Raw genomic sequence first — 27614 nt, 5'->3', positions numbered from 1 at the left:
TTGTACATTAGCTAATGAACTCAAAGTTCATATTGACATAAGCAGAATATTTTAGTAAAATGTCAGAAAGTTACTAGCCTTCCTTGACTATTCGCTGATGTCTCCAAAAGAAGCTTTCTGAAATGTGCCCAGCAAATTTTGAAATTTGCCAATTGGTAACAAGTACTTATCTCATATTCATTAGTCAGAAATTACAAATATTTGACTCTGAAATTACTATAGAAGCGAAAATTAACACATTTTTCAGAGCAAGGGGAAGATTTTAGCAATGTTCTCCTCACTCAGATAAACGCAACTTGAAGAAAATCAGGTTATGCAAATGATATAGCTTTCATAGTGCTGGTTGCTAATGTTTGCTTATATGTTTATACTTTATGATATCTCTTTAAAAACAGAAGACACTACCATTCCTATTACACAACACTATAAATAACTGTTAGGCTGGTAAATAGCAGCTTTTCAGCTCACCTTAACTTTGTCTAGGGAGAGCTTTTAGTATAGGTGCATGATCTAGCATCCTTCATACATCATTTTGTGTCCATCTTTCTGCATCAATATTTTTACTTAAACATCTTCTGCTCTGAAAGTACTAGTCAGAATTACATCAAACTTGCTTTGTAGCATCTCGTTGCAAACTGCTGTCATTTTCTGTTCAGACGGTTCTGGCCTTCAGAGCTAAAAATAGAAAAACCTTTAAAAACTTCTTCCCATGACCAACTAATCAGATCTCTGTAGCATTGTTGGATGGACATCTCTCAATTTCATTCAGATGATTTCAGTTGGCTGTATAAAGAGGCTGCCAGGGCTAAAAATAAGAAAACCTGTACACAACTTCTTCTCATGAACCACTTGATGGATTTTCACCAAATTTGGTTTGTAGCGTCCTTGTATTGATCTCTGTCATTTTTTTTTTTAATGGATCCACTTTGCCCTTTTTAGGGGTTGCTGGAGGTAAAATTAGGAAAACATTTGATAAACTTCTTTTCCTGAACTTGTTCATGGATCATTACAAGACTTAGCATGTAGAATTCTAGTATGGACCTCTCCCAAGTTTGTTCAAATAACTCAGCTTAACTGATTTTAGGGGCTGCCAGAGCTAAAATCAGAAAATCTTTCACGAAAACCTTTATGACTTTGTGGATCTAACAGTGAGCTGCATCTTTTTGACAGGCTGGTTGTACTGCGAAGCTTCAGGCACGACTTTTTGAGCTAGGACGTGGTGACTTGACAACTTTGAGACAGGAACTCTGTTCCAATAACTACATTCAGTTGAGAGAAACTGTGGCAAAATTTTCCAATGGGGTAATTCCGGCAATCCAGGATCTTTTTCTTGAACAAAGTATGTACTTTGGAAACTTTAATAGTTAGGCTGTGAATTTATGGATTTCAAATTTTAAGATTTAAGGTAGTTCTGCACGTTTGATAAACCGGAAGTGATGGCGTAACGTCATTTTTCTGGAAAACGTAGAATTAAACCTGGATTCAGCGTACGGAAATGAAAATAATTTTATGATTTAATCGAAACCTGTGAGTACATTTATTACAACGGCACTGTTGCTATATTTTTAAAGTGAAAATATGATATTAAAACATATGGCACGTTAAAAATTAAAAAAAAAATTGTTTAAATTAGCGTGAAATGTCCGGTTCACTTTAATTTTGGTCAAATATCTCAAAAATAAGCACACAGACCTATACATTTTATTTCACCAAATTACAGGCCATGTGTTTATTTACAACTGTGAGAAGTTTCATCAAAATCTACATTGTAGAAAAATTTCTATTTGCAAAAATGTTATGAAAGTTATGATTTTCCCATAGACTCCCATTATGAAATATTTCAAATCAGTCTAGCAAAAAATCAAGCACACCACCCTATCTTTTTTATTTGCTGAATTTTCTAGGTGTATTCTGAAGTTTTGAAAAATCAGAGTTTAATCAAATTCTACATTGTAGAACAAATTTCGATCCAAACGTGCAGAACTACCTTAAGACCATTTTGTTTGTTTGTTGGGATTTATTCAACTGTTATTTCCACAAAAATTAGTGCCCAGCAGGTAATAATACTTTTGCAGTTTTTGCCATTTTTGACATTTAGTGCTGGGCTGTACTTAGTAAATGACAGAATTGCAGAATTTATTTACAGATACAGTCTTCACAATAATTTTATAGTTTCCTAAAGATTTATATTCTGTAAACAAATGACTGAATCTTTTATTTTGTGGTTTGCAGTGTTTGTGTGTCCAAGTCTGGGATTTGTCGAGTTTTTAGACTTAGATTTTCTACCACAAATTCTGTCATGGCAGTCAGAAAGTGGTTGCTACGGTAAAATGAAAAGAATGAAGAACAACAAGCCACTAAGATTAGATCCAGAATTAACTGGTGAAATCGGTGAAGATTATGTGGATGAAGAAGAAGAGAAGAACAAAGCAGATATATTTGCACAAGTCAAAGCTGTAGATGTGATAAAAAGTAAAATGAATAGAACAGCAGAAAATTTGAGATTAGAAAGCAAGCTGCATGACAACAGGAAGTTCCAGAAACAAAATGATGCAGTATGGAAAATGTCAGAACACAAAGGGAGAAAACTCTTAGTTGAGAAATCAATGTCAGGTAGGACTGTTTGGTTGATTATGGTTAAATGAACAGTTTCTCAGATATAGCATCAGTCAGTTAACCCAAATTAGTGTTGGATTCTGTATCAGCAAATACTTGATCTCTACATATAATTGACAACTTCCATGCATAATTTAGTGATGGAGAACAAATTCAGTCAAGGTGTCACTGAGAACAATAGGCTTTTCATGAAAATCAAGTTTAAGATTTTTGGTTTTATATAACCGCCTCGATAGCCTAGTGGTAGAGTGTCCTTTTCGTGTGCGTGAGGTCGTGGGTTCAATTCCCGGCCGCGTCATACCAAAGACGTAAAAAATGGTACTAGTAGCTTCCTCCCTTGGTGCTCAGCATTAAGAGGATAGTGCTAGGACTGGTCAGTCTGGTATCAGTATAATGTGACTGGGTGAGGTATCATGCCACGTGTCTATGGCGTGATATTCCAGTGAGGCAGCACTATAAAGCTGGGCTTTGTGCCCACTGCTACAAGTAGACATTGTCGTTTATATGACTGAAAAATTGTTGAAAAAGACGTACCCGAACACACACACACATATATCAAATTAAGAAGTGCATCAGGTTAGTTACTTTACCTTTTCATTTTCATACATTGAGAAAACATTGTGCAAAATAGCAAAAAGTTATTGAAATTGGAATATTTTCTGTCGAGCAGATTTTTGGATAAACTCACATCAGTTAGGAGTATTAAAGGCCCAAAACCCTGTCAAAGCCAGTATGTAGATTTTGATAAGAGAGTAAAAAATATTTGCTAACTAGTGAGATAACAGAAACATTTTAGCAAGAAATAGAATCACATGAAATCCAACAATCATCGTTGTAGTCTAAGATGCTAGAATTTAAGATTTTCTATAAGTATGCTTTCCTCCTCTTCAGAGATGTGGTAATTGTTAAATGTAATTTTAATCAGTTGTAACTGATTACATTTTTTCAAGTAAACAGAAGTTATCTGTAATCATGACATCTGATTACATGTAACTGTAATTTAATCATTTACTCTTCAAAAATAGTCTGTAATCATGATTATTTTCTAACGACATTCTGATTTCATCAAATAATGTTCTTCAGCTTATAATACTGTAAAAGCAGAAATTTTCATGAGGGTTTAATTTTCGCTATATTCCCGAGGCCCTACACCACATGAAAATTAATCCTTGCGTTAATATTTACCATAAGTATAATTCAGATTAAAGTAGGATACCATTTTAACAATTTCGCAAATATTAAACCTCACAAAAATACTCAAAATTTCAAATTCACGAAATTTTGACCCAGCGAAAATATGTGCTTTACAGTAGTAATATCCTGTTTGTAAGGTAAGCAAGCTCTTTCTAGACAAATGTAATATTAGGGTGGTGGACATGTAATGATTTAATAGCGAACATTTCTGTGTAAATACATATTTTCCTAACCTATTAACCTAAGCAATTTGGTATCCTTTATCTATAACAGAAAATTCTTTTCCACGGATGAGGCATATGTTCTCTTTGACAATTGTTTAAAGACATTATGTCTGAAATTATCTTCTACCTTTGATTCATGTTGGGAAGTTGGCAATTACTAGCAGAGAACAGGTTAATTGATGTACTACCAGGAAAGCTTGTTAGTTTTAACTGCCCGCCATTGTGTAATTTAAATACTGTTGTTGAAAAATGGAGCTAAACCAAAAGCAAAGCAAAGTCATAACAAGCGGAGAATGCAGAAATTGTTAATGAAAAATAAGTAATCGGATGGAAAATATGAATCATCATTATTTTATTTGAAATCCTTGTATCAGAGTATTTTAAGAAATGTGACCAAATAGTCCGAAAAGGATTAATTTTGATAATGGCTTTGGGTTAGTTATTTTATCCAAATGCTATTTTTCTTATGAAAGCAGTTAAAATGGGATCATACAATTCAAAAAAAATATTCTTGTATATGATATTACTACTGTGTTACATTGTTTTTTCATGCCTTAGAAGGGAGGCATATAGAAATAGTTAAGTTGACCATTAGTGTGAAACAATTGGTTTCTCAGCTGACACTTTCTAAACAACTCAGTGGTCCATCATTCCACTGAAGCTTTGTACAAATGTTCAACATCTTGAGAAGATGTCCTCCAAGGTCAAGGTCACAGACTAGAATACTCAACTTTCTGGGCATTTGTCACTTACTAATGATACCTATACAAAATTATTTTGGTATTTAATAAATTTTGTGATATTTCGATAAAATTAATTATGAACATGCAGACAAAATTTTAAGATGTTTTTTTTTTGTTTTTACAATAAAATGTCTAAAACATGATTAATTAGTACATCTCTTTCCTAGAAATGACTGAAATTTGTGAGCTTGTTATTTACCAACTATTCCAAATGTCAACTCTTGATGGATGAAAAATATAAGCTTAAACATGTTTTAAATGCTGATTTGTACAATGGAATCTGTAATGATGCTATTAAATCAGTGTCAAAACATATCGTTGAGGGTTATTTATAGCCCACAGAAAGGACAAGCAACATAAATAAAATGATTTAATGAATAAGTAAAGTACAAAAAGGTGTAAGATACATGTACATATTTAGATACACATTTAAAAATAAGAAAGAAGTTAATACATGTTGTTTCATGTATTATTTTTAGCTCACCTGAGCATGAGGTGCTCATGGTGAGCTATTTTGATCATGCTGTGTCCATCGTCCATTGTGCATCCGTCCGTCAGTCCGTCGTCAACATTTGAGCTTAAATGACATCTCCTCCAAAACCAATGAATGGATTTTGATGAAACTTGGCCTGGATGTTCATTGGGTGGTCCTCTACCAAAAGTATTCAAACACTTCGCTTGGTTGCACATAGGGGCCACCAGAGCTAAAAGTAGAAAAATCTTCCAATGACATCTCCTTCTAAACTGCTGGTCTGATTTTTTAAATGATTTCACACAAATGGACCTTATGTAATCCTCTACCAAGATTGTTCAAGTTATACACACTTGTCAAAAAGCATGGCTGCCAGTGGGCATGGTCACTTTTCCCTATAATTATGTATATAGTGGAAACTTTAAAATTCTTTTTGTGTGAAACTGCTGGCCCATTTTTTAAAAATTATTTTATACAAATGGTCTTGGTGTGACCCTCTACCAAGATTGTTCAAATTATTCCACTTCATCAAAAAACATGGCCGCCAGGGGGCGTGGTCACTTTTCCCTGTGTATGTATATAGTAGAAACTTTAAAAAAATTTCTTGTATGAAACTGCTGGCCAGGTTTTAAAAAAAAATCCACACAAATGGTCCTTGTGTGACTTTCTACAAAGATTGTTCATATTACAGAACAGAACAGAACATACCTTTATTAACTCAAAAAAACCATTACAGTTATATGAGTATACAATGCGATACAATTACACAGATTCACATGACATGGTGATTGTTGTGTGTACATTGGAAAAAAAAAGGTTTACATATAGCATGGTACAATTTGGAAAAAGAAAATAAGACACATTAAGTAACAATCAATTGCTCAAAATAACTGAGTGAAAAAATTGAATGCTTACAGAAGGAAACTATGTAATAAGAACAGAGAGAGGGAGAGGGGGAAATGTTGTAAAAATGTAATCACCAATTATATAGCCTATGTTGAAACTCATTATGACTTGACCGATTAATAGTTTTGATATACACTTTACTGTGGGTAATTTTTGAAATAGACTATAAATATTCTATTTATATACTATAATACAGGTATTATTGGAAGTTTATGACCTACTAAATAGCTTTGTAGAACATGTGCGTTTGTTTTTGTTTTAATGTCACAATGTGCAGTTGTGTAATAGTAATTCTTTGGATTTTAATATAACCAAATGGACTTTATTCGTTAGTCTATGATTAGGTAAGTCTGATGTTTGCGCATTAAAGTCTCCAGCAATATAAACATATTCATATGTACTACAAAAAGATGCAATTTCTGTTTCAAAAATATCAAATTCGTCTTCATTGTAGAATCTGGAACATAATGGTGGTACATATACAAAACCTAATATTATATCTTGATCTAAATCAGTCAATGTTTTCTTAATTTTCAACCACAAAATATAATCAGACTGACTGTCAACAAAATCGCAATATTTAGCGATGTCAGATTTTATAAAAGCGCCTATACCGCCCGATTTCCTTAGATATTTCTGTTTTCGAGGCTTATTAATAAATTCATAATTATTCATTTCTATTACATCGTGTTCATCAAGTTTTGTTTCGACCACTCCAAAAATATCATATTTATCTACTAATGAAGAAAACTCTGGATACATAGTTCGCCTTTTAAGGCCACAAACATTGAGTGCCGAAATATTGAACAGGTTATTGTTATTTATAGACATAATAGGATTATAGTCCGTTTCCGAATTATTCGACTGTGAAATTTTCCCACGGTTGTTTACAGTCGCGTTTGTGTAATGATTGTTTATTCCAAATGTTTGTACATTTCCCCCGGTGTCCTACCGAGGATTAGAACTCACATCAGCGGGTCCTCCGCTGGCCCCGTTCGATTCCGTAGTGTGTATGTCAGGTGGTGTTTTTCCATGAATCACTACTTTGTTCCATGGCGTGGTTGGTTTTGCACTTAAGTTAATAGGTTGGCCGACTTGTTGAGAATTTGAAAACGTCTGAAGCCTGTGCATTTCTTCGCTGTACTGGTCAGTCTCATCGTTGTTTCGGCCTGTATCATCATCAGACGAGCTCGCTGAAGATTCGAACTCAGAGTTTTCCGACTCCATCAATACTTCGAACATGTTGCTGGTTGCCACATTTGTAGTATCTGTCGGGAGACTTACAGGTTTGCTGGCATCGACCCTCGACTGTTGCATAATTTCTCGCCAGTCCGGAAATTCATCCCGAATAATCTTTTTATTTACAATAAGTTTCGCGGGATAACCGATAAACACCGCTCCTTTCCTGTTTTTGGCCTTCATATCTTTGTATGTTGACCAAAGTCTGGATCGCGCCTGTACTATTTTGGGTGGGTAGTCACGGTTGATGCCAAAATCTTTCCCCTTCATATTATTCTAATTTGTAAAAAAACGTGGCCACCAGAGGGTGTGGTCACTTTTCATTGACAATTTCTTTAAACAACATCTCCTCCAAAACCACTGAATGGATTTTGATGAAACTTTACACAATTGATCTCTGGGTGGCTCTCTTTCAAAGTTGTTCAAATGGTTCCAGTTCATTGAACATATGGGTCACTTTGGTTAAAAATAGGTTTTCAACTATCAGACTTTAATAATCTTCTCTGAAGCCATAATAGCTAGAGCCTTGATATTTAACTTGTGATATAAGGGTTTGACTCTCTACCATAATAGTTCAAAATAAGGTCAAAAATGGCCACACCCCAGTGTGTGACATGTACTTACTATAGGCTTATATATAAGAAACGTTGAAAATCTTCTCTTAATCCATAATTGCTAGAGCCTTGATTATTGGCATGAGATATCAGGGTTTTTCTGTCTACCATAATTGTTCAAGATATGGCCCTAGGTTCAAAAATATGTGTGACATGTATATAATATAGGCTTATATAAAAGAAACTTTGAATATCTTCTTCTCTGAATCCAAAATAGCTAGAACCTTGATATTTTTTGAGGCTCACAGGGAAGACTGGGTACACCCAACTGTGTTGCCTCGTTAAATAAAGACTTTATTATTATTATTATTATTATTATTATTATATTTATATTAACCTAACTCTGTACTTGCACCATTACGTTATACAAACACACTTTAAGCCTTGTACACAGGCGAGCGCTTTAGGGTCAATAACCCTCTTGTTTCTGCATAATCTTAGATTTGTTCCTTTGACCTCAAGGCTCTTTAAAATGTGCTTTAAAATAACAGTTTAGATGTGCCATGCCAGTACTAAAGATCACCTGTGCAAAGTGACTATGTGTATAGTAAGACAACTAATTTCTTTTATGATTGAAACATTTGCAATTTATTTTAACCTGTGAATAAAGATTGTTTTTTGGCTGTCAGAAGTATGGTCAGGCTGTATCTCTTAAGTTTTGGTAAGAATACCAACAATCTTTGCTGATATCATAAAAACAGTTTGTAGTGACATGATATAAGTCTTGATTCATTTAAATTTAGTACTTGTAGTTATAAAATGATAAAGAGAACATCATTAATCATGCAGCATACTAAATTGAAACTGACACATTGGCAGAAAAAGTAACAATACATGTTTTGTTTTGTTTTGTTTTCCAGGTGGATGTCTTGCCCATAAAACAGCAGTTGCTAGTGGTGCTCTGATCATGTACTTAAGGTATTTGTGTGAGCCTGATGCTAACAAGCTATTTTCGGTAAAACGTAAATTACGCTCTGCCGAACCACTCCTGGACAGAGGTAAAATTGTTAACATTCCTCAACAAGTTAATCCTGCTCAGAATAATGGTTCAGCTATTGGTGGTGGTGCTATATATCAGAAAAATGTCCTTGCCAACAGACACGATCTTAATGGTGATGGTGGTGGAGGGATAGAAAAGCTGAAAATGAACTTGAATAGGGAAAATGAACTTGTAAATCCTCTAGATCGACTTGATAAATTTCATAAAACTTTTGAGGAATTTAAGAATACGTCAAATGCAAAAATTGAGTTAAATGGAAAAGAGTCTATACAAGAATTAAATATAATTAATAAGGCAGGTGCAATAAAACCAATAGAAGATAAGCTAGTCATAAATGATAAACTTGATGCTAATAAAGATGATGAAAATTATGATTATAAATATGATGATAATAACGAAAATGATGATGAGGATGAGGAGGAGGATGAGGAGGAAGATGAAGATGAAGAGTATCCCGATTATGATAAACGAGACGATGGTGAAATTGATCGAAATTTGAATCAGTATTATGACAAAGATCAAAATGGTGAGTTAAAACCTATGGATGATAATGATAATAACCCTGATAATGATAATGATGATGATGATGATTATAATGCAGATGATGGTTATAATGATGGTTATGACGATAATGATCAAGAAAACGTACATCCACACATTAACGCTCGCAATATTGGGCATGGCAAGAGTAGAGACTATGATAAAGAGGGATTTGATGACGACGATGATAGATTGAAAATTGTGAAAGATTATGATGACGATGAAGAAGATGGTGATGATTACGAGTACGATGATAAAAATGACATGATTGAACAGAGACAAGAAGAAGAGACAAAAAATGAATTTATTCTTGGTAAACCTGAGAAAAAGGTTATAGACTCTCGCCGACCAGTTATGGCAGGCGAACACATATCAGAACAATCCATGTTATCAACAACGACGTTTGTAATTTTCATTATATCATTAGTTATTTTAGTTGTTTTATATCGATTTATTCGAAAAAGACGAATTAGGTTGAGGATGGGGCATAAATACTTTCATGTTTGAATTTACTGTGATATAGCAATACAAAAAGATGCCATTTTGTGAATAATGCCATATGCGTATGTAAGTGCTAAATGTTATACGTGACAACTTATTTGTTAAGTGCATTAAAGGGGCATACCTGCAGATTTATGTCAGATTTTAAAAATACTTCCATTTGTTAATCTTTATGAGTAATGCAAAGTAATTCAGTGAGTGCTCTACAGTATTTATTAATAAATACTTAATAAAGGTTTGGTTTCTAATCAGTAAATGTAGAAAAGCTGTCTACGTCATTAGTTGCATACTAAATCAAAGCCTTGAAATGTCTGATGGTTGCGGGTTTTTGGTAGATTTAATTTCTGTTTAAATGCTAGTCTATGAATATACATGAATGACTGAGAAACAAATACAAATTTAATGTGCCTCATATCTAAGATAAACTCTGCCTGACCCAGCTTGTGATGTAACCATGGGCTGGAATACCTTATCATTGATAGATCTTATATAATCTAAATGGTCAGTGTGAGTGGATACAGGTTGAATAAGAACTGCTAGTTCATTGAAAATTCATCCGCATTGTACATGAATGGGACTATTTTGTGTAGCACATGAACATCCTTTGGATGTGATTCGGAATCAAATAAAGATGATATGATTGTCAGAAATACACTTTAACTTTGGTAGCGGGATAAACCCGCAACCAAAAAATAATTGATGTAAGATTGACAAAATTTAATTCAGTATCATTTTCATGAAGTATAAATTGCACCAAGTTGTGATATTTAATATTCTCAAAGATATTGCTGTTGTTGTTGTTTTGTTTATTATTTCTTTTTTTTTCTTTTTTTAAATTTATTTTGGGATGTACAACTAGAGGTATGCCCCTTTAAAAAGTGATTAAGGATGTTTGTCACTTTAAGTTTTGAATATTTTTTACATTGTTGAGAGTCAGTTTTGAACATTTACTTAGAATGAGGAAGTTGTTATATTTAACCTCTAATGTTAAGGTTGGGTGAATTTTTTTTAAATGAATTAACTTTAAGGAAGGCTGGAAGAGCCATTGAAAAACATTTATTCATTGTCTTGTTAATCAGATATCTTTTGTTGATTTTTTAAAATGATTGTTTCTAAGGATATGCAGGAAATGATTATTATTGGTCGTTCTTTAGATCAGATGTTTAAAATAGTTTTTGAAGATGTAAGAAAAAAGTATATCCTGGTTGTTTTTACAGACAAACCTGAGCTAAAGGTCACCTGTGAACAAAAACCTCCTGATTCCAAGATCTTTTAGTTTTATATAAGAATTAAAAATTTGCAGTGCACTGTGAAATCAGCAATTTTTGTTTGGGATAAATCTTCGTGGATTCACGGTTCCATCAGTGGTTGAAATTAAACCCCCAGTGAACAAAATATTAATAAAATTAAACCAGTACTATTGATTTTATGTTAACCCTTACCCTGCTAAATTTCTGTAATGAACTTGTCCATCTTTCAATATGGACATTACCATTAAATGTTAAAAGGGGTAATTACCAAAAATATACTGACTGAATGGCGAACAGTACAGATCATTATCAGACTGCACAGATGTGCAGACTGATCATGATCTACACTGGTTGCAATGGAAGAATCAATTGTGTCCAGCATGATAAGGATTAAGAATTAGAAATCCTGGGAAAATAGCAGTTTTTGTCATAAATGATGAAATTTCATGCCAACGAAATTGAATAATTTCAGCGTATTTTTAACCTGTGAAAAAAAAACACCTTCCCATGAAAAACCACTTCTCTGCTCCCTCAATAGTATACACTTACTGACCAGCAAGCCATTCAGTAAGTGTTTTAATACATGACATCATCAGAAATAAATTTTCGTATTTTTTTTTCTTCAAGTTTTTACTTAAGCCTAGCAAAATGTAGTGTTGAACTATAGACTGGTCAATAGCACAAACTATAGAACAGCGATTTATATAAGGACTAAGGAGTCATGTAAAAATGGGCTTTCTTTACAGGTTTGACTGTACTTTATGTACTGCATAATATGTACAAAAATGCAGTTTTATTTGCTTTTATTTTTTTACACTTTGGTAACCTTGAATGAGAGTGCCTCTAGCTTTATGTCAGATTTTGCAAAATATAGAAAGAAATTGCATTGCTAGTGAACAAACAATCATCAGTTTAGTTAAGACAGTATTTTTCTATAAAACCCTCCTGATTATATCAGACTATGAACATATCGACTTGATTTATATTTAGTGCTATTTTTGTATTTTTTATAGCAGTTATTTGTATTTTTCTTAATGATTTTGTGATGTACATCTGGAGGCATTCTCGTAGGTACAAATATTGGTGCATAATATCTAAAAAAAAATTCAAGTGCGTAGCATTGCCTGGATAGGTTTTGTATGACAGCATGGTTGATTGTTTTTAAATAATTCATTTGGTACAAAAAAATAACAACATTAAATCATAAAGCTGATTGTTTAATAAAACATGAAATTTTTGTTAAAAGAATATTAAATTTGCTAAGAATATTTCATCTTTGGGGAGATTTTATAAGTAATGATGTTGAAATAGCACAGAGAAATTTTGAAAGACTGATTTAGCATTTTTTTTGAAAAATTGGACATTGTCAAATTATTTTGTTAAAAAATATTCTGCTGTTTCTGGAAAACTACATTTCTTCTGCAGTCATTTGCTTAAATTATATTTTAACTGTTCTATAAATTGTTTTTGTTTTACACATTATTCCACACAAAAAAGATTTACCATTTCTCTCAAATTTGATTTTACCTCCTGTGGTTCACTCAAATTATTGGGAAGCATGACCAGAAAGATTTTCAAGTGTATTTTTTTTTTTCAAGAATATAAACTCAGTATTTATGTATGAAAGAAAGAAATTTTTACTTAAATTTGCACCGATTTGGCATAAATGAATCATATATATGAATAATGTACTGAAAATTTATAAATTTAAATGTTAATTCATACTTTTTTTAGCAGATGTTACATGTTGGAGTGAAGGTACTTTCTAAATATATCATTATATGTTACTATTTGAGCAGCGCCATGTGAAAACCAACATTAAGCATCCGCGCAGTCTGGTCGGGATCCATGCTGTTCTCTTTCAAAGCCTATTGCAATTACAGAAACTGTTAGTGAACAGCATGGATCCTGACCAGACTGTGCAGATGTGCAGGCTGGTCTGGATCCATGCTGGTCGCAAACACACTATGTTGTTTTTTTACTCATGGTGCGGCTCATTTTATGTTAATATTTATTAAAACTTGTTGTTTCCAGCACATGATAACTTAATCTGTTATGGCTGTTTTGACTGGTTGACCAAAGGTCATTGTTGAATGTTTCATTGTTAAGTATTAAAATATTTAAGGTTGTAACTTTTGCGTGAAAGAAGTGTTACATATACCATCACTATGTTATAGTTTTACCAAAAAGTTAGTTATGTTACCAGTAGTTCAGATAGATGTATGTTTTTAATCATTTCTGAATTCCAGTCCTTTTAAGAAAGCACAAATGGTTCATGTCTACCTATATTTTTCCCATAAATTTACATTCTCTTTGAGTTTATAATTTGTCACGTTATAGACATTAAAATTGTCATGTTTTAGAACAAAGTACATTCATCTATTTATGTTAAATTGTGTACAGACCCTAACTGTCATATTTTTAGCTCACCTGAGCAATGCTCAGGTGAGTTTTTCTGATCACTCAATGTCCGGCGTCTGTCTGTCTTTCGTCTGCCCGTCAACATTTAGCTTGTGTATGCGATAGAGACTGTATTTTTCAACTGATCTCCATGAAATTTGGTCAGAATGATTACCTTGATGAAATCTAGGCCGAGTTCGAAAATGGGTCATCTAGGGTCAAAAACTAGGTCACTAGGTCATATCAAGGAAAAACATTGTGTATGCGATAGAGGCTGTATTTTTCAATTGATCTTCATGAAGTTTGGTCAGAAAGATTACCTTGATGAAATCTAGGCCAAGTATGAAAATGGGTCACCTGGGGTTAAAAACTAGGTCACTAGGTCAAATCAAGGAAAAACCTTGTGTATGCGATAGAGGCTGTATTTTTCATTTTATTTTCATGAATTGTGGTCAGAATGATTATCTTGATGAAATCTAGGCCAATTTCGAAAATGGGTCATCTAGGGTCAAAAACTAGGTCACTAGGTCAAATCAAGGAAAAACCTTGTGTATGCGATAGAGGCTGTATTTTTCAATTGATCTTCATGAAATTTTGTCAGAATGATTACCTTGATGAAATCTAGATCAAGTTCGAAAATGGGTCCCCCGGGGTCAAAAACTAGGTCACTAGGTCAAATCAAGGAAAAACCTTGTGTATGCGATAGAGGCTGTATTTTTCATTTCATCTTCATGAATTTTGGTCAGAATGATTACCTTCATGAAATCTAGGCCGAGTTCGAAAATGGGTTATCTGGGGTTAAAAAGTAGGTCACTAGGTCAAATCAAAGAAAACCCTTGTGTATGTGATAGAGGCTGTATTTTTCAACTGATCTTCATGAAATTTTGTCAGAATGATAACCTTGATGAAATCTAGGCCAGTATTGAAAATGGGTCATCTGGGGTCAAAAACTAGGTCACTAGGTCAAATCAAAGAAAAACCATGTGTATGCGATAGAGGCTGTATTTTTTAATTGATCTTCATGAATTTTGGTCAGAATTATTGCCTTGATAAAATCTAGGTCAAGTTTGAATATGGGTCATCGGGGATCAAAAACTAGGTCACTAGGTCAAATCAAAGAAAAAAGTTTTGTATGCGATAGAGGCTATATTTTTTATTTGAGGTTGATGAAATTTAGTCAGAATGATTGCCTTCATCAAATCTAGGTCAAATTCGAATATAGGTCATCTTAGCTCAAAAACTAGGTCACTAGGTCAAATTGAAGAAAATGCTTGTTTACACTTAAGAGACCACATTTTTGATCCAATCTTAATGAAAACTGGTCAGAATATTTGTTTACATGAAATCACTATGTCAAACATGTTTACACTGTTATGGTATGTTTATCAGGTGAGCGACCTAGGGCCATCTTGGCCCTCTTGTTGTAATTTGAAAATGCTTGCTCTTTTTCAAAATATAGTTTATACTATATAATGTTGTTTATACTAAATCATGTTGTTTATATTAAGGAGAATCTCTTACATTAAGTAACTGTGATTGCTGTAAGATCTGTGTTTTTTGTGAAGCATTGATATGTCTAATTACTGTAAAACACTTTCTTTTCGCGAACTTTGATTTCACTGATATTCTTTGGTTTCTACCCTTGCAAATTCAAAGTTTTTGCGAAAAATGTGACGTATTCATATCAGTACGTACATGATATATCCAAAATGCCTATCCAGAATCACATGTCAACATTTTCATTTTATCTGACTATTAAGGAAAATTATATTTTAGATTTTTTTAAATTGCATTTTAGCTTTTGATATATATATTTTTTAATAGTTTATTTGTTACTTTTATAAAGCCAAAATGTCAGATGTAATATAAAATTTAGTCTCTTATTTTGGCAATTTAAAATCCTATTGTTTGTTCTACCAAATCCTTAACAGGTTTTTAGCTCGACTATTCGAAGAATAAGTAGAGCTATCCTACTCACCACGGCGTCGGCGTCGGCGTCACACCTTGGTTAAGTTTTTCGTACCAGTCCACATTTTGACAAAGTCTTTTGAGATAAAGCTTTGAAACTTTCAACACTTGTTTACCACCACCATGGCCAGTTATAGCCAAGAGTACATAACTCCATCAAGGATTTTGGCTGAATTATGGCCCCTTTTGACTTAGAAATCATGGTTAAGTTTTTCGTACCAGTTCATATTTTGACAAAGTCTTTTAAGATAAAGCTTTGAAACTTTCAACACTTGTTTACCATCACCATGGCCAGTTATAGGCAAGAGTACATAACTCCATCAAGGATTTTGGCTGAATTATGGCCCTTTTTGACTTAGAAATCTGGGTTAATATTTCGTACCAGTTCATATTTTGACAAAGTCTTTTGAGATAAAGCTTTGAAACTTTCAACACCTGTTTACCATCACCATGTCCAGTTATAGGCAAGAGTACATAACTTCATCAAGGATTTTGGCTGAATTATGGCCCCTTTTTCACTTAGAAATCTTGGGTAAGTTTTCCGTACCAGTTCATATTTTTTGTAAAGTGTTTGACATATGGCTTTGAAACTTTTATCACTTGTTTAGTATAATAGTCTCTATCTGTAGGAAAGAGAACATAACTCTGTCATCTATTTTGGCTGAATTATGGCCCTTTTTGGACTTTGAAATTGGTTCTGTTTTCATACAAGTCAATGTTTTGTCAAAACTATTTGACATAATTATGGCTTTTAAACTTTGAACACTTGTTTATCATTATGATTTCCATCTGTAGGCAAGAGTACATAACTATTTTGACTGAATTATGGCCCTTTTTGGACTTTGAAATTGGTTCATACATTGCCATTTAGTTCAAGACTTATCGAAATCAAAGAAATACAGGAACATTGTTTGTCTTATCAATTTATTTATTTTGTCTGAATATCCGTGGAAATATTTTGACCCCATTCTTCAATCAATTCTTCGAATAGTCGAGCGCGCTGTCATCAGACAGCTCTTGTTTAGCTCACCTGTCACATAGTGACAAGGTGAGCTTTTGTGATCCCCCGTCGTCCGTTGTGTATGCGTCCATCCGTGCGTCCGTCAACAATTTCTTGTCTGCACGATAGTGGTTTCATTTATGATTTTATTTTAACCAAACTTGCACACAACTTGTTTCACCATAAGATCTCGGTTCCTTTCTTGAACTGGCCAGATCCCGTTTTGGGTTCCAGAGTTATGGCCCCTGAAAGGGCCAAAATTAGCTATTTTGACCTTGTCTGCACAATAGCAGCTTTATTTAGGATTTGATTTTTACCAAACTGGCACACAACTTGTATCACCATAAGGTCTTGGTTCCTTTCTTGAACTGGCCAGATTCCCTTATGGGTTCCAGAGTTATGGCCCCTGAAAGGGCCAGAATTAGCTATTTTGCCCTTGTCTGCACAATAGCAGCTTCATTTATGATTTGATTTTAACCAAACTTGCACACAACTTGTATCACCATAAGATCTTGGTTCCTTTCTTGAACTGGCCAGATTCCGTTATGGGTTCCAGAGTTATGGCCCCTGAAAGGGCCAGAATTAGCTATTTTGACCTTGTCTGCACAATAGCAGCTTCATTTATGATTTGAATTTAATCAAACTTGCACAAAACTTGTGTCACCATAAGATCTTGATTCCTTATTTGAACCCACCAGATCCCATAATGGGTTCCAGAGTTATGGCCCCTGAAAGGGCCAAAATTAGCTATTTTGACCTTGTCTGCACAATAGCAGCTTCATTTATGATTCGATTTTAACCAAACTTGCACACAACTTGTATCACCACAAGATCTTCGTTCCTTTCTTGAACTGGCCAGATTTCTTCATGGGTTCCAGAGTTATGGCCCCTTAAAGGTCCAAAATTGGCTATTTTGGCTTTTGCAGCCATATAGAGACTTCATTTATGGTTTTATTTGATACAAACTTCCAAAATAACTTCAACAACAATAATTCTTGGATTCCATGACAAATCAGGTCCAAGAGTAGGTTCAGAGTTATTTATATCTGATTACCTCCCCTGATTGTAATCAAAATGGATTTATATCAGTAAGTACTTATAGGACTTATTTGAAATTTCATTATTGTCATTAGTTGGACTGAACCAATCGGGGTAGATAACCATGGACTGATTTTGTCAAATTACCTCCCTTTATTTCAAATTAAAATGGGTATGTCTCCGTAACGAATGAAGATACTGATCTGAAATTTCATTTATGTCAACAGATTTATTTGGCAGATCCTTCTTTTGTTCACTTACAATATTTTTTTTTTAAATTACTTCCCTTTTACGTTACTATAAATAGCTTATTTTTAGTAACTTTTTTATTATTGGCCGTAGGGAAAAACTGAGACCACTTTTCTATGGTACAACATGGATGGTACCTCCAATTTTTAGGTGTATTTTGATATATCTGTACCTTGTAAGAATTTTTTTTTTCTTTTTCGTTAAATTTCTTCTCTTTGTTGTTACTGTCCTTTGGACATAGATATTTTTTCTAAGGGCCTTCTTGTCCTCAAGTGCAGTGATAACAGGTGAGCGATATAGGGCCATCATGGCCCTCTTGTTTTTGGTTTTTTTGAGAATTTCGACTTTATTTTGCAAGATCCAGCTTTACACATCATTCTAAACAAGGTATATAAAATTTTTAAAATGTTCCTATCACCACCATTAGAGTTCCTTAGAATGAAATATACGTATGATATTAATGTTCAAAAAGAAATCAACCTTGTAACAGAACATAGGGTAATTATAAAGCTTGTGCGCATTTTTGTGTTCGTTTCATTGTAGACATACTTCATTCTAATAATTGTATTAGTTTGGTATATACATTATCATGTTGAAGGCTTATTGCTTTGCATATTTTGTGTGTTTTGTTGCATTTTTGTGTATTTAATTCATTTAAAATGATAATAATGTGCTGCAATATTGTAATCATTGTTAAGTACTGTTAAGCACAGATTTCACCAGAATTGGTATGTAGTAAATCTAGTATAGTTTCAGAGTGAAAAAGGACCTATTACATGTCATTTTTATAGTGATTGCTCCATATGTATTTTTACTCTTAATAGTCTGGGGATTAACTGCAAAATCACCTATATTGTGGGAGGTAATTTTGGTCAGACTATCAAATTGAACCCAATCTTGCAAATCTTCAAACTTAATTTCTAGTCATTTAATCTTAAAGACATGAAATCCACAAAATCATTGGTAATCCCACTTTACACTGCAAAATAGCGACTTTGCCATTTTATGACAAGAAAAGTTGCATCAGTTGTTTACCTTGTCAGGACCACATGCAGAGCACATGATCCATGTCACTAGGTCCAAGGTTAAGGTCACACTCAGAGGTCATAGATGAAACAGCTTAACTGTGCATTCGCTACATATCGTCAAAACTGCTCAAAGACTAGCATCATTTGTTTACCTCATCAAAAGAGATGTGCAGGGCACATGACCCAGGGCACTAAATTCAAGGTCAAAATCAGAGGTCAAAGATCAAATAGCAAAAATTTTTGTCTACCCCATATCTTCAGAACCCATTGAATTACTTGCAGAGTGCACAATCAGGTCACTAGGTGCATTGTCAGGGTCACACTTGGAGATCAAAGTTCAAATAGCTTTAATTTGTGTCCACTCCATATCTTCTTAACCACTTGAAGGAGTTTCATAAAACTAGCATCAGTTGATGACATACAGAGTGTCAAGCAGGACCAGTAGGTCAAGGTTACACTTGAAGGTCAAAGGTCATGATCACAACATTTTACTTTCTCTGTATCAAAGTGATGTCTGGGGTGGTGGCGGGGGGGGGGGGGGGGGGGTTTAATCACCTTTAGTGATAGCTCTAGTTTGAATAGCTATATGATAGAAATCTGAGCCACATGAATGAAATTGTAGTGAAAGGGCTATAGAGTTTTGGTGACAAGACAAGACAAGACCTTGTGTAGTTTGATTTTCAGGACAGTTACTGTCAGTAGGGATTATCTCTCCTGGGTGTGTTTTCAGTCATTAGAGCATTCATTTTGTGTACCTGTCATAGGAGATTTAACATGTCTAGTTTAATATTTGACATATCGAGGCTGCTTAACAGTGCTTAATTTGATTTTATTTGTTTTGATTTGTTATACTTGCCAGTAGGTTTGAATATTTTTAAGAATATATACTTTTCTGGAAATTTTGTATAATAATGTGTCGTAACTTTCCCCATCATTTAGCCATTTTTAGAAGTAACAGCATAGGTTATAAGCTGTATGTTCTTCCTTGTTGGTGAAAATCCTTACATGCATAAGCCTGCTATATATGAGTTTATATTCACTAGACTTTAATATTTTTGTATGTTTGAGTGAATTGATTGAAAAATAAAGAAGAAAATTATTTCGTAGCATAAGATTGTGGAGTGGCAGGTAGATTTTTAGAAATTGATTTATAGAAACTGTCAGCTTTTGAGACAGTATGATATAATAGAGTATGATATTTTTGTTTTTTGTTTTTATTTGACATATTTCAACATAGACTTGTACTTGGAACTATATTTTGTCAAGATTGTCATTTTAATTTTGGAAAGTAGATCAAGAAATTACATGAGGCATGCTTTGAGATTTATGTGAAATATTTTAAAATTGTTAATAATTATGAGTTGAAAGTAAAAAAAAAAGTTAATTCGGTCAGTTCTAGACAGTATTTAATTATAAAACGTACATGTAGGTTTTATAATATGTAGAAAAGCTCTCAAAATACTTTAAGTCATGTGTTAAATTTTTATATAATACAGCAGGAGGTTGCCGGTAGCTGTACTTAACATTGTCTGTCTACTCGTAAATACGAAATTTTGATTAAAATAATGTTAATGAAACTGAAACTGAATGATTTGATTAAACACCTATTTTTATACAATGATATATTTATGTGTTAATATATTAATGTATGATTTTGAATACCCCAAATGCCATGAATGTAATGATATCCACTGTTAAACCTTGTGGTCAGCCCCTTTTAAGAATCAAGTATTGAAGATGGTAATTTTTTTTCAGCTGAATTTGAAGTTTTTGTAAACTAGTGCATATCATTTGCATATAAGCAGTATGGCTGCCTGTTTGATGTGATTTATTATTTTCTGTTTTGTTTTACATGTTTTTTTACATCGAATTTTGGTGCTTTTTTTATTTCTCAATGACATTTGAGCCGTGCCATGAGAAAACCAACATAGTGGGTTTGCGACCAGCATGGATCCAGACCAGCCTGCGCGGATGTGCAGGCTGGTCTGGATCCATGCTGGTCGCAAACCCACTATGTTGGTTTTCTCATGGCACGGCTCATTTGCTTTAGGCCATTATAAATTTGTATTGTTGCTAGATTATTGACCAAATTTTCATTTAAAGGGAGGGATTTTTTTTTTAATATTTGTGGGACATATAGAAAATAGGCACAAAATGAGGATATAGAATTAAAAAACGAAATATGATATGAAGTTGAGTAGAATGTATGGCAGTTAAATTTATAGGCACTAAAACAGCATCGATAAGAACTGAAAGACAAAAAATAATCTTTCCTGAAGTTTTTATATAAAAACATTCCAAAAGCTGATTTTTTTTTATTGAAAATGAAAAAGGTGGAGGAGGCAGAAATATAGCAAAAGGGAGGGGATGAGATGATAATCTAGCAATAATTGAATTACAATTTTAGCTTATTTATACTTATTTGTAAAAGTAGTTTAGAGCTATTTTGAATTCATTGGAAGCTTTTTTGAATCCTTTTGATACTTTTTTGAATCCATTAGAAGCTATTTCTTAACCTGTTTATGTGTTGCAATTTTATAATGGGTTTTCTAATGCACAGGCGCCCAACCTTTTGGCTGTACATATCTGCTCTGTACGTGTATGACACATCATACTATGTCACCTACTGCATCACAGGAAATACTGACAGCTTTGTATTACATATAAATAACCTGTGTTTATAATCAAACATAGACCTATTATCTCTTGTATGAAAAATACAAAATTTTCACCTGTACCTTTAGGTGGGTTTTTCATTGGTAGATTGCACTGCAGCATGACAAGGTCTGACACATGCTGTCTGCATTTCACGAGCATAGCCAATAGATAGGATGCCTGTGTTTTAATGCTGTTTTAAGTGTTTGAAATGTTGTTTTTGGGGGATCTTAGGTAGCCATGAATGAATGATGAATTGTCTTTCTTTGAGAAATGTCTTTCTATCTAATCCTTTTTAATCCCAAAGGCCAAAGTGCTTTCCAGTCATTAACAAAAAACCTACATTTTAACCCCAGTTTTGATAATTTTGTCTTTTTATTTGGTTTATCTGTCTTTAAATACATGCTTCCTTACAAATATTAAACAGCTGCACTTTTATCTGGGTGTATTTAAGATTTTGATAGGTTTCTCTACAATGTTCGTGCTGTATGATTTTATTCAAATACAGTTGCCATAAATTGACACATTTTTTGTTGTTTTTAGCTCACCTGTCACAAAGTGACAAGGTGAGCTTTTGTGATCACGCGGCGTCCGTCGTCCGTCGTCCGTCCGTGCGTGCGTGCGTCCGTCCGTCCGTAAACTTTTGCTTGTGACCACTCTAGAGGTCACATTTTTCATGGGATCTTTATGAAAGTTGGTCAGAATGTTCACCTTGATGATATCTAGGTCAAGTTCGAAACTGGGTCACGTGCCATCAAAACTAGGTCAGTAGGTATTAAAATAGAAAAACCTTGTGACCTCTCTAGAGGCCATATATTTCACAAGATCTTCATGAAAATTGGTCAGAATGTTCACCTTGATGATATCTAGGTCAAGTTCGAAACTGGGTCACGTGGGGTCAAAAACTAGGTCAGTAGGTCTAAAAATAGAAAAACCTTGTGACCTCTCTAGAGGCCATATTTCTCAATGGATCTTCATGAAAATTGGTCAGAATGTTCACCTTGATGATATCTAGGTCAAGTTCGAAACAGGGTCACGTGCCGTCAAAAACTAGGTCATTAGGTCTAAAAATAGAAAAACCTTGTGACCTCTCTAGAGGCCATATTTCTCAATGGATCTTCATGTAAAATTGGTCAGAATGTTCATCTTGATGATATCTAGGTCAAGTTCGAAACTGTGTCACGTGCGGTCAAAACTAGGTCAGTAGGTCTAAAAATAGAAAAACCTTGTGACCTCTCTAGAGGCCATATTTCTCAATGGATCTTCATGAAAATTGGTCAGAATGTTCAGCTTGATGATATCTAGGTCAAGTTCGAAACTGGGTCATGTGCGGTCAAAAACTAGGTCAGTAGGTGTAAAAATAGAAAAACCTTGTGACCTCTCTAGAGGCCATATTTTTCAATGGATCTTCAGGAAAATTGGTCAGAATGTTTTCCTTGATGATATCTAGATCAAGTTCGAAACTGGGTCACATTGGGTTAAGAAATAGGTCAGTAGATCTAAAAATAGAAAAACCTTGTGACCTCTCTAGAGGCCATATTTTTCATGAGATCTTCATGAATATTGGTCAGAATGTTCACCTTGATGATATCTAGGTCAGGTTCGAAACTGGGTCACGTGGGGTCAAAAACTAGGTCAGTAGGTCTGAAAATAGAAAAACCTTGTGACCTCTCTAGAGGCCATATTTCTCAATGGATCTTCATGAAAACTGGTGAGAATGTTCAACTTGATGATATCTAGGTCAGGTTCGTAACTGGGTCATGTGTGGTCAAAAACTAGGTCAGTAGGTCTAAAAATAGAAAAACCTTGTGACCTCTCTAGAGGCCATATTTTTCACGAGATCTTCATGAAAATTGGTGAGAATGTTCACCTTGATGATATCTAGGTCAAATTTAAAAGTGGGTCACGTGCCTCCAAAACCTAGGTCATTAGGTCAAATAATAGAAAAACCTTGTAACCTCTCTAGAGGCCATATTTTTCAATGGATCTTCATGAAAATTGGTCAGAATTTTTTATCTTGATGATATCTAGGTCACTTGCGCTCAAAAACTAGGTCACTATGTCAAATAATAGAAATAACCACGTCATACTCAGTTCAGCACTGGGTCATGTGGGGATAGGTGAGCGATTCAGGACCATCATGGTCCTCTTGTTTTTTATACCCTTTAAGGGAGGCATATAATAATTGTATTGTCCATCAGGTCTGTAAGCAAGTTAGTTCAAACAACCTTCCAAAACTTTTTGTGTCTTGGCTATAACTTTTTAAACAGTTTAAAAGATTTAAGTGGAACTTTACATAAATAGAAAGCATGAAGAGGTGTTGTACTGAAGTCAGTACTCATTGTCATGTTTAGTTAAAGTCGCAAGCAAGGAACATAACTCTAACCCCTACCCAAAGTTTAGGGACAATCACTGTCATTCGTCACTTACTAGTAACCATAAACTGCTGGCTGGCTGGTTTGCATCATGTGTCAATGCAGACATGTACCGGTACATTAATGGACTAACTGTGATCTGCACAATGAAAATTTATAAATATTCCATATATCACACTTGATAATGCACAGTACTAAGTTTATTTTTTGTCACCACATTCTCATTAATAATGCTAGTTATTTTAGTTGGAAGACAGTGCAAGATAAAAATACTTCTGTCTGAGAAGCTGCCCTGGTTTAAGCATACCTATATCTGTCTTAGAAACTGCCCTGGTTTAAGCATACCTGCTAGGTGTCAAGCTCCTTCATGTGGAACTTGTATCTAAAAGAATGTTAGTGCGTTGTACACCATATTTTAGTTAGAAGAGCAGGGGATAAAAATCTTGCGGCAACTGGTTTTATAGTCCCCATATCTTACCACTTTACTGCGCCTGTTCTTTACTGTTGTATAATAAGTTTAAATATATGAACTCTCATTGGCCATTACAACTAGCAGTTACTGTAAGTAATAATGCAAGATCATAACTTGATGCAGTTCTAATAAAAAGTGCTAAAGGTGAGCTATTGTGCTCACTTGCCATCCATCTTTAGTCCATCATCTGTTCATTCACACTTATCTTCAAACAACATCTCTAAAACTGTGTATTGGAAGTTGATGAATTTTGGCCTGAATGTTTCTTGGATGGTCTTCTTACAAAGTTGTTCAAACAATTCTGCTAGGCCACCAGAGCTATAAATTGAAAAATCTTCAAAAGACATCTTCTCCTTAACCACTTGTCTGCTTTTTAGCTCACCTGTCACAAAGTGACAAGGTGAGCTTTTCTGATCGCGCGGTGTCCGTCGTCCATCGTCCGTCCGTGCGTCCGTCCGTGCGTGCGTCCGTAAACTTTTGCTTGTGACCACTCTAGAGGTCACATTTTTCATGGGATCTTTATGAAAGTTGGTCAGAATGTTCATCTTGATGATATCTAGGTCAAGTTCGAAACTGGGTCACGTGCCATCAAAAACTAGGTCAGTAGGTCTAAAAATAGAAAAACCTTGTGACCTCTCTAGAGGCCATATATTTCACAAGATCTTCATGAAAATTGGTCAGAATGTTCACCTTGATGATATCTAGGTCAAGACCGAAACTGGGTCACGTGGGGTCAAAAACTAGGTCAGTAGGTCTAAAAATAAAAAAACCTTGTGACCTCTCTAGAGGCCATATTTTTCATGAGATCTTCATGAATATTGGTCAGAATGTTTATCTTGATGATATCTAGGTCAAGTTCGAAACTGGGTCACGTAGGGTCAAAAACTAGGTCATTAGGTCTAAAAATAGAAAAACCTTGTGACCTCTCTAGAGGCCATATTTCTCAATGCATCTTCATGAAAATTGGTCAGAATGTTCATCTTGATGATATCTAGGTCAAGTTCGAAACTGGGTCACGTGGGGTTAAAAACTAGGTCAGTAGATCTAAAAATAGAAAAACCTTGTGACCTCTCTAGAGGCCATAATTTTCACGAGATCTTCATGAATATTGGCCAGAATGTTCACCTTGATGATATCTAGGTCAAGTTCGAAACTGGGTCATGTGGGGTCAAAAACTAGGTCAGTAGATCTAAAAATAGAAAAACCTTGTGACCTCTCTAGTGGCCATATTTCTCAATGGATCTTCATGAAAATTGGTCAGAATGTTCACCTTGATGATTTCTAGGTCAAGTTCGAAACTGGGTCATGTGCGGTCAAAAACTAGGTCAGTAGGTCTAAAAATAGGAAAACCTTGTGACCTCTCTAGAGGCGATATTTTTCAATGGATCTTCATGAAAATTGGTCAGAATGTTTACCTTGAAGATATCTGGGTCAAGTTCGAAACTGGGTCACATGGGGTTAAAAACTAGGTCAGTAGATCTAAAAATAGAAAAACCTTGTGACCTCTCTAGAGGCCATATTTTTCATGAGATCTTCATGAATATTGGTCAGAATGTTCATCTTGATGATATCTAAGTCAGATTCGAAACTGGGTCACGTGGGGTCAAAAACTAGGTCAGTTGGTCTAAAAATAGAAAAAACCTTGTGACCTCTCTAGAGGCCATATTTCTCAATGGATCTTCATGAAAATTGGTGAGAATGTTCAGCTTGATGATATCTAGGTCAGGTTCATAACTGGGTCATGTGTGGTCAAAAACTAGGTCAGTAGGTCGAAAAATAGAAAAACCTTGTGACCTCTCTAGAGGCCATATTTTTCACGAGATCTTCATGAAAATTGGTGAGAATGTTCACCTTGATGATATCTAGGTCAAGTTTAAAAGTGGGTCACGTGCCTTCAAAAACTAGGTCATTAGGTCAAATAATAGAAAAACCTTGTGACCTCTCTAGAGGCCATATTTTTCAATGGATCTTCATAAAAATTGGTCAGAATTTTTTATCTTGATGATATCTAGGTCACATGTGCTCAAAAACTAGGTCACTATGTCAAATAATAGAAATAACGATGTCATACTCAGTTGAACACTGGGTCATGTGGAGATAGGTGAGCGATTCAGGACCATCATGGTCCTCTTGTAAAATCATTTCACAATAATTGTCCTTGTATGACCCTCTACCAAAATAGTTCAAATTATTCCGATTCATCAAAAAATATGGCAGGGGATGTGATCACTTTTCCCTAGTTTGTATGTCGTGGCAACTTAAAAAATCTTCTTGTGTAAATCTGCTGGCCCAATTTTATAATAATTTCGCATAAATGATCTTTGTTTGACCCTCTACACAGATTGTTCAAATTTTTTCCATTCGTCATGGAACATGGCCGCCAGGGGGCAGTCACTTTTCCCTATATGTATATTGGAAACTTTAAAAATCTTCTTGTGTGAAACTGCTTGCCTGATTTTAAAATAATTTCATGCAAATGGTCCTTGTGTGACCTTCAACCAAGACTGTTCAAATTATTTTGATTTGTCTAAAACATGGCCGAGCGGGATGGGGTATGGTCACTATTCCCAATATGTAGTTGAAACTTTAAAAATCTTTTTGTTTGATATTGTCATATCACATCATTCACCAATGTCTTACCCCCACCTTCCCCAACTCCCCAACAGATACATACACAGTACCTGCCCGCATTCATTTAGTAAAAACTTTTAAAGTCGTATAACACTGGCAGAATTTCAAAATAATGTCACAGACATTGCTTGCATAATCATTTACCAAAACTGTTAAAGCAAGCAGCACAACTCTGTTGAGCCATCTAGGGCCATCACGGCTCTCTTGTTTTACTTTCAGTTCACATCCCACAACCCTCCTTCCCTTCCCGCTCACCACATCTCTACCCTTGTAATTTATTTTCTTACTTGCAGTTTAGTATTTTGATATTGCATAATTGGTGTCCTTCAACTACGTCTATCAGTACTAAAAAATTATCGATGTTGTCAAAACATAAGAACAAAATATCATCTGTGGCATTTTTTTATTTCTATCCAACATCAAATATTGTGATATATTAATTTTTAGAAATTTGGAAAACTAAACAGTTCTACATTTTAAAGTGATCATCAACAGCTAA

At 34.4% G+C, this 27614-nt stretch overlaps 1 protein-coding gene across 1 annotated transcript in view; it reads left to right on the top strand.

Annotated features, from left to right (window-relative positions):
* LOC123545525 (uncharacterized) overlaps positions 1 to 22159 on the top strand; it is a 52536-nt gene extending 30377 nt beyond the window's left edge. The window contains exons 5-7 of the mRNA XM_053549778.1: positions 1171 to 1339; positions 2233 to 2613; positions 8869 to 22159. Coding sequence (XP_053405753.1) covers positions 1171 to 1339; positions 2233 to 2613; positions 8869 to 10055 — 1737 coding nt within the window. The 3' untranslated portion in view covers positions 10056 to 22159. The remainder of the gene's footprint in view (positions 1 to 1170; positions 1340 to 2232; positions 2614 to 8868) is intronic.
* Positions 22160 to 27614: the final 5455 nt, after the last annotated feature.

Source organism: Mercenaria mercenaria, chromosome 1 (genome assembly GCF_021730395.1).
Source record: "Mercenaria mercenaria strain notata chromosome 1, MADL_Memer_1, whole genome shotgun sequence".
Classification (NCBI taxonomy): Eukaryota; Metazoa; Mollusca; class Bivalvia; order Venerida; family Veneridae; genus Mercenaria; species Mercenaria mercenaria.
Note: the sequence above shows the minus strand (reverse complement) of the source record. Positions and strands in the feature narration are given on the sequence as shown.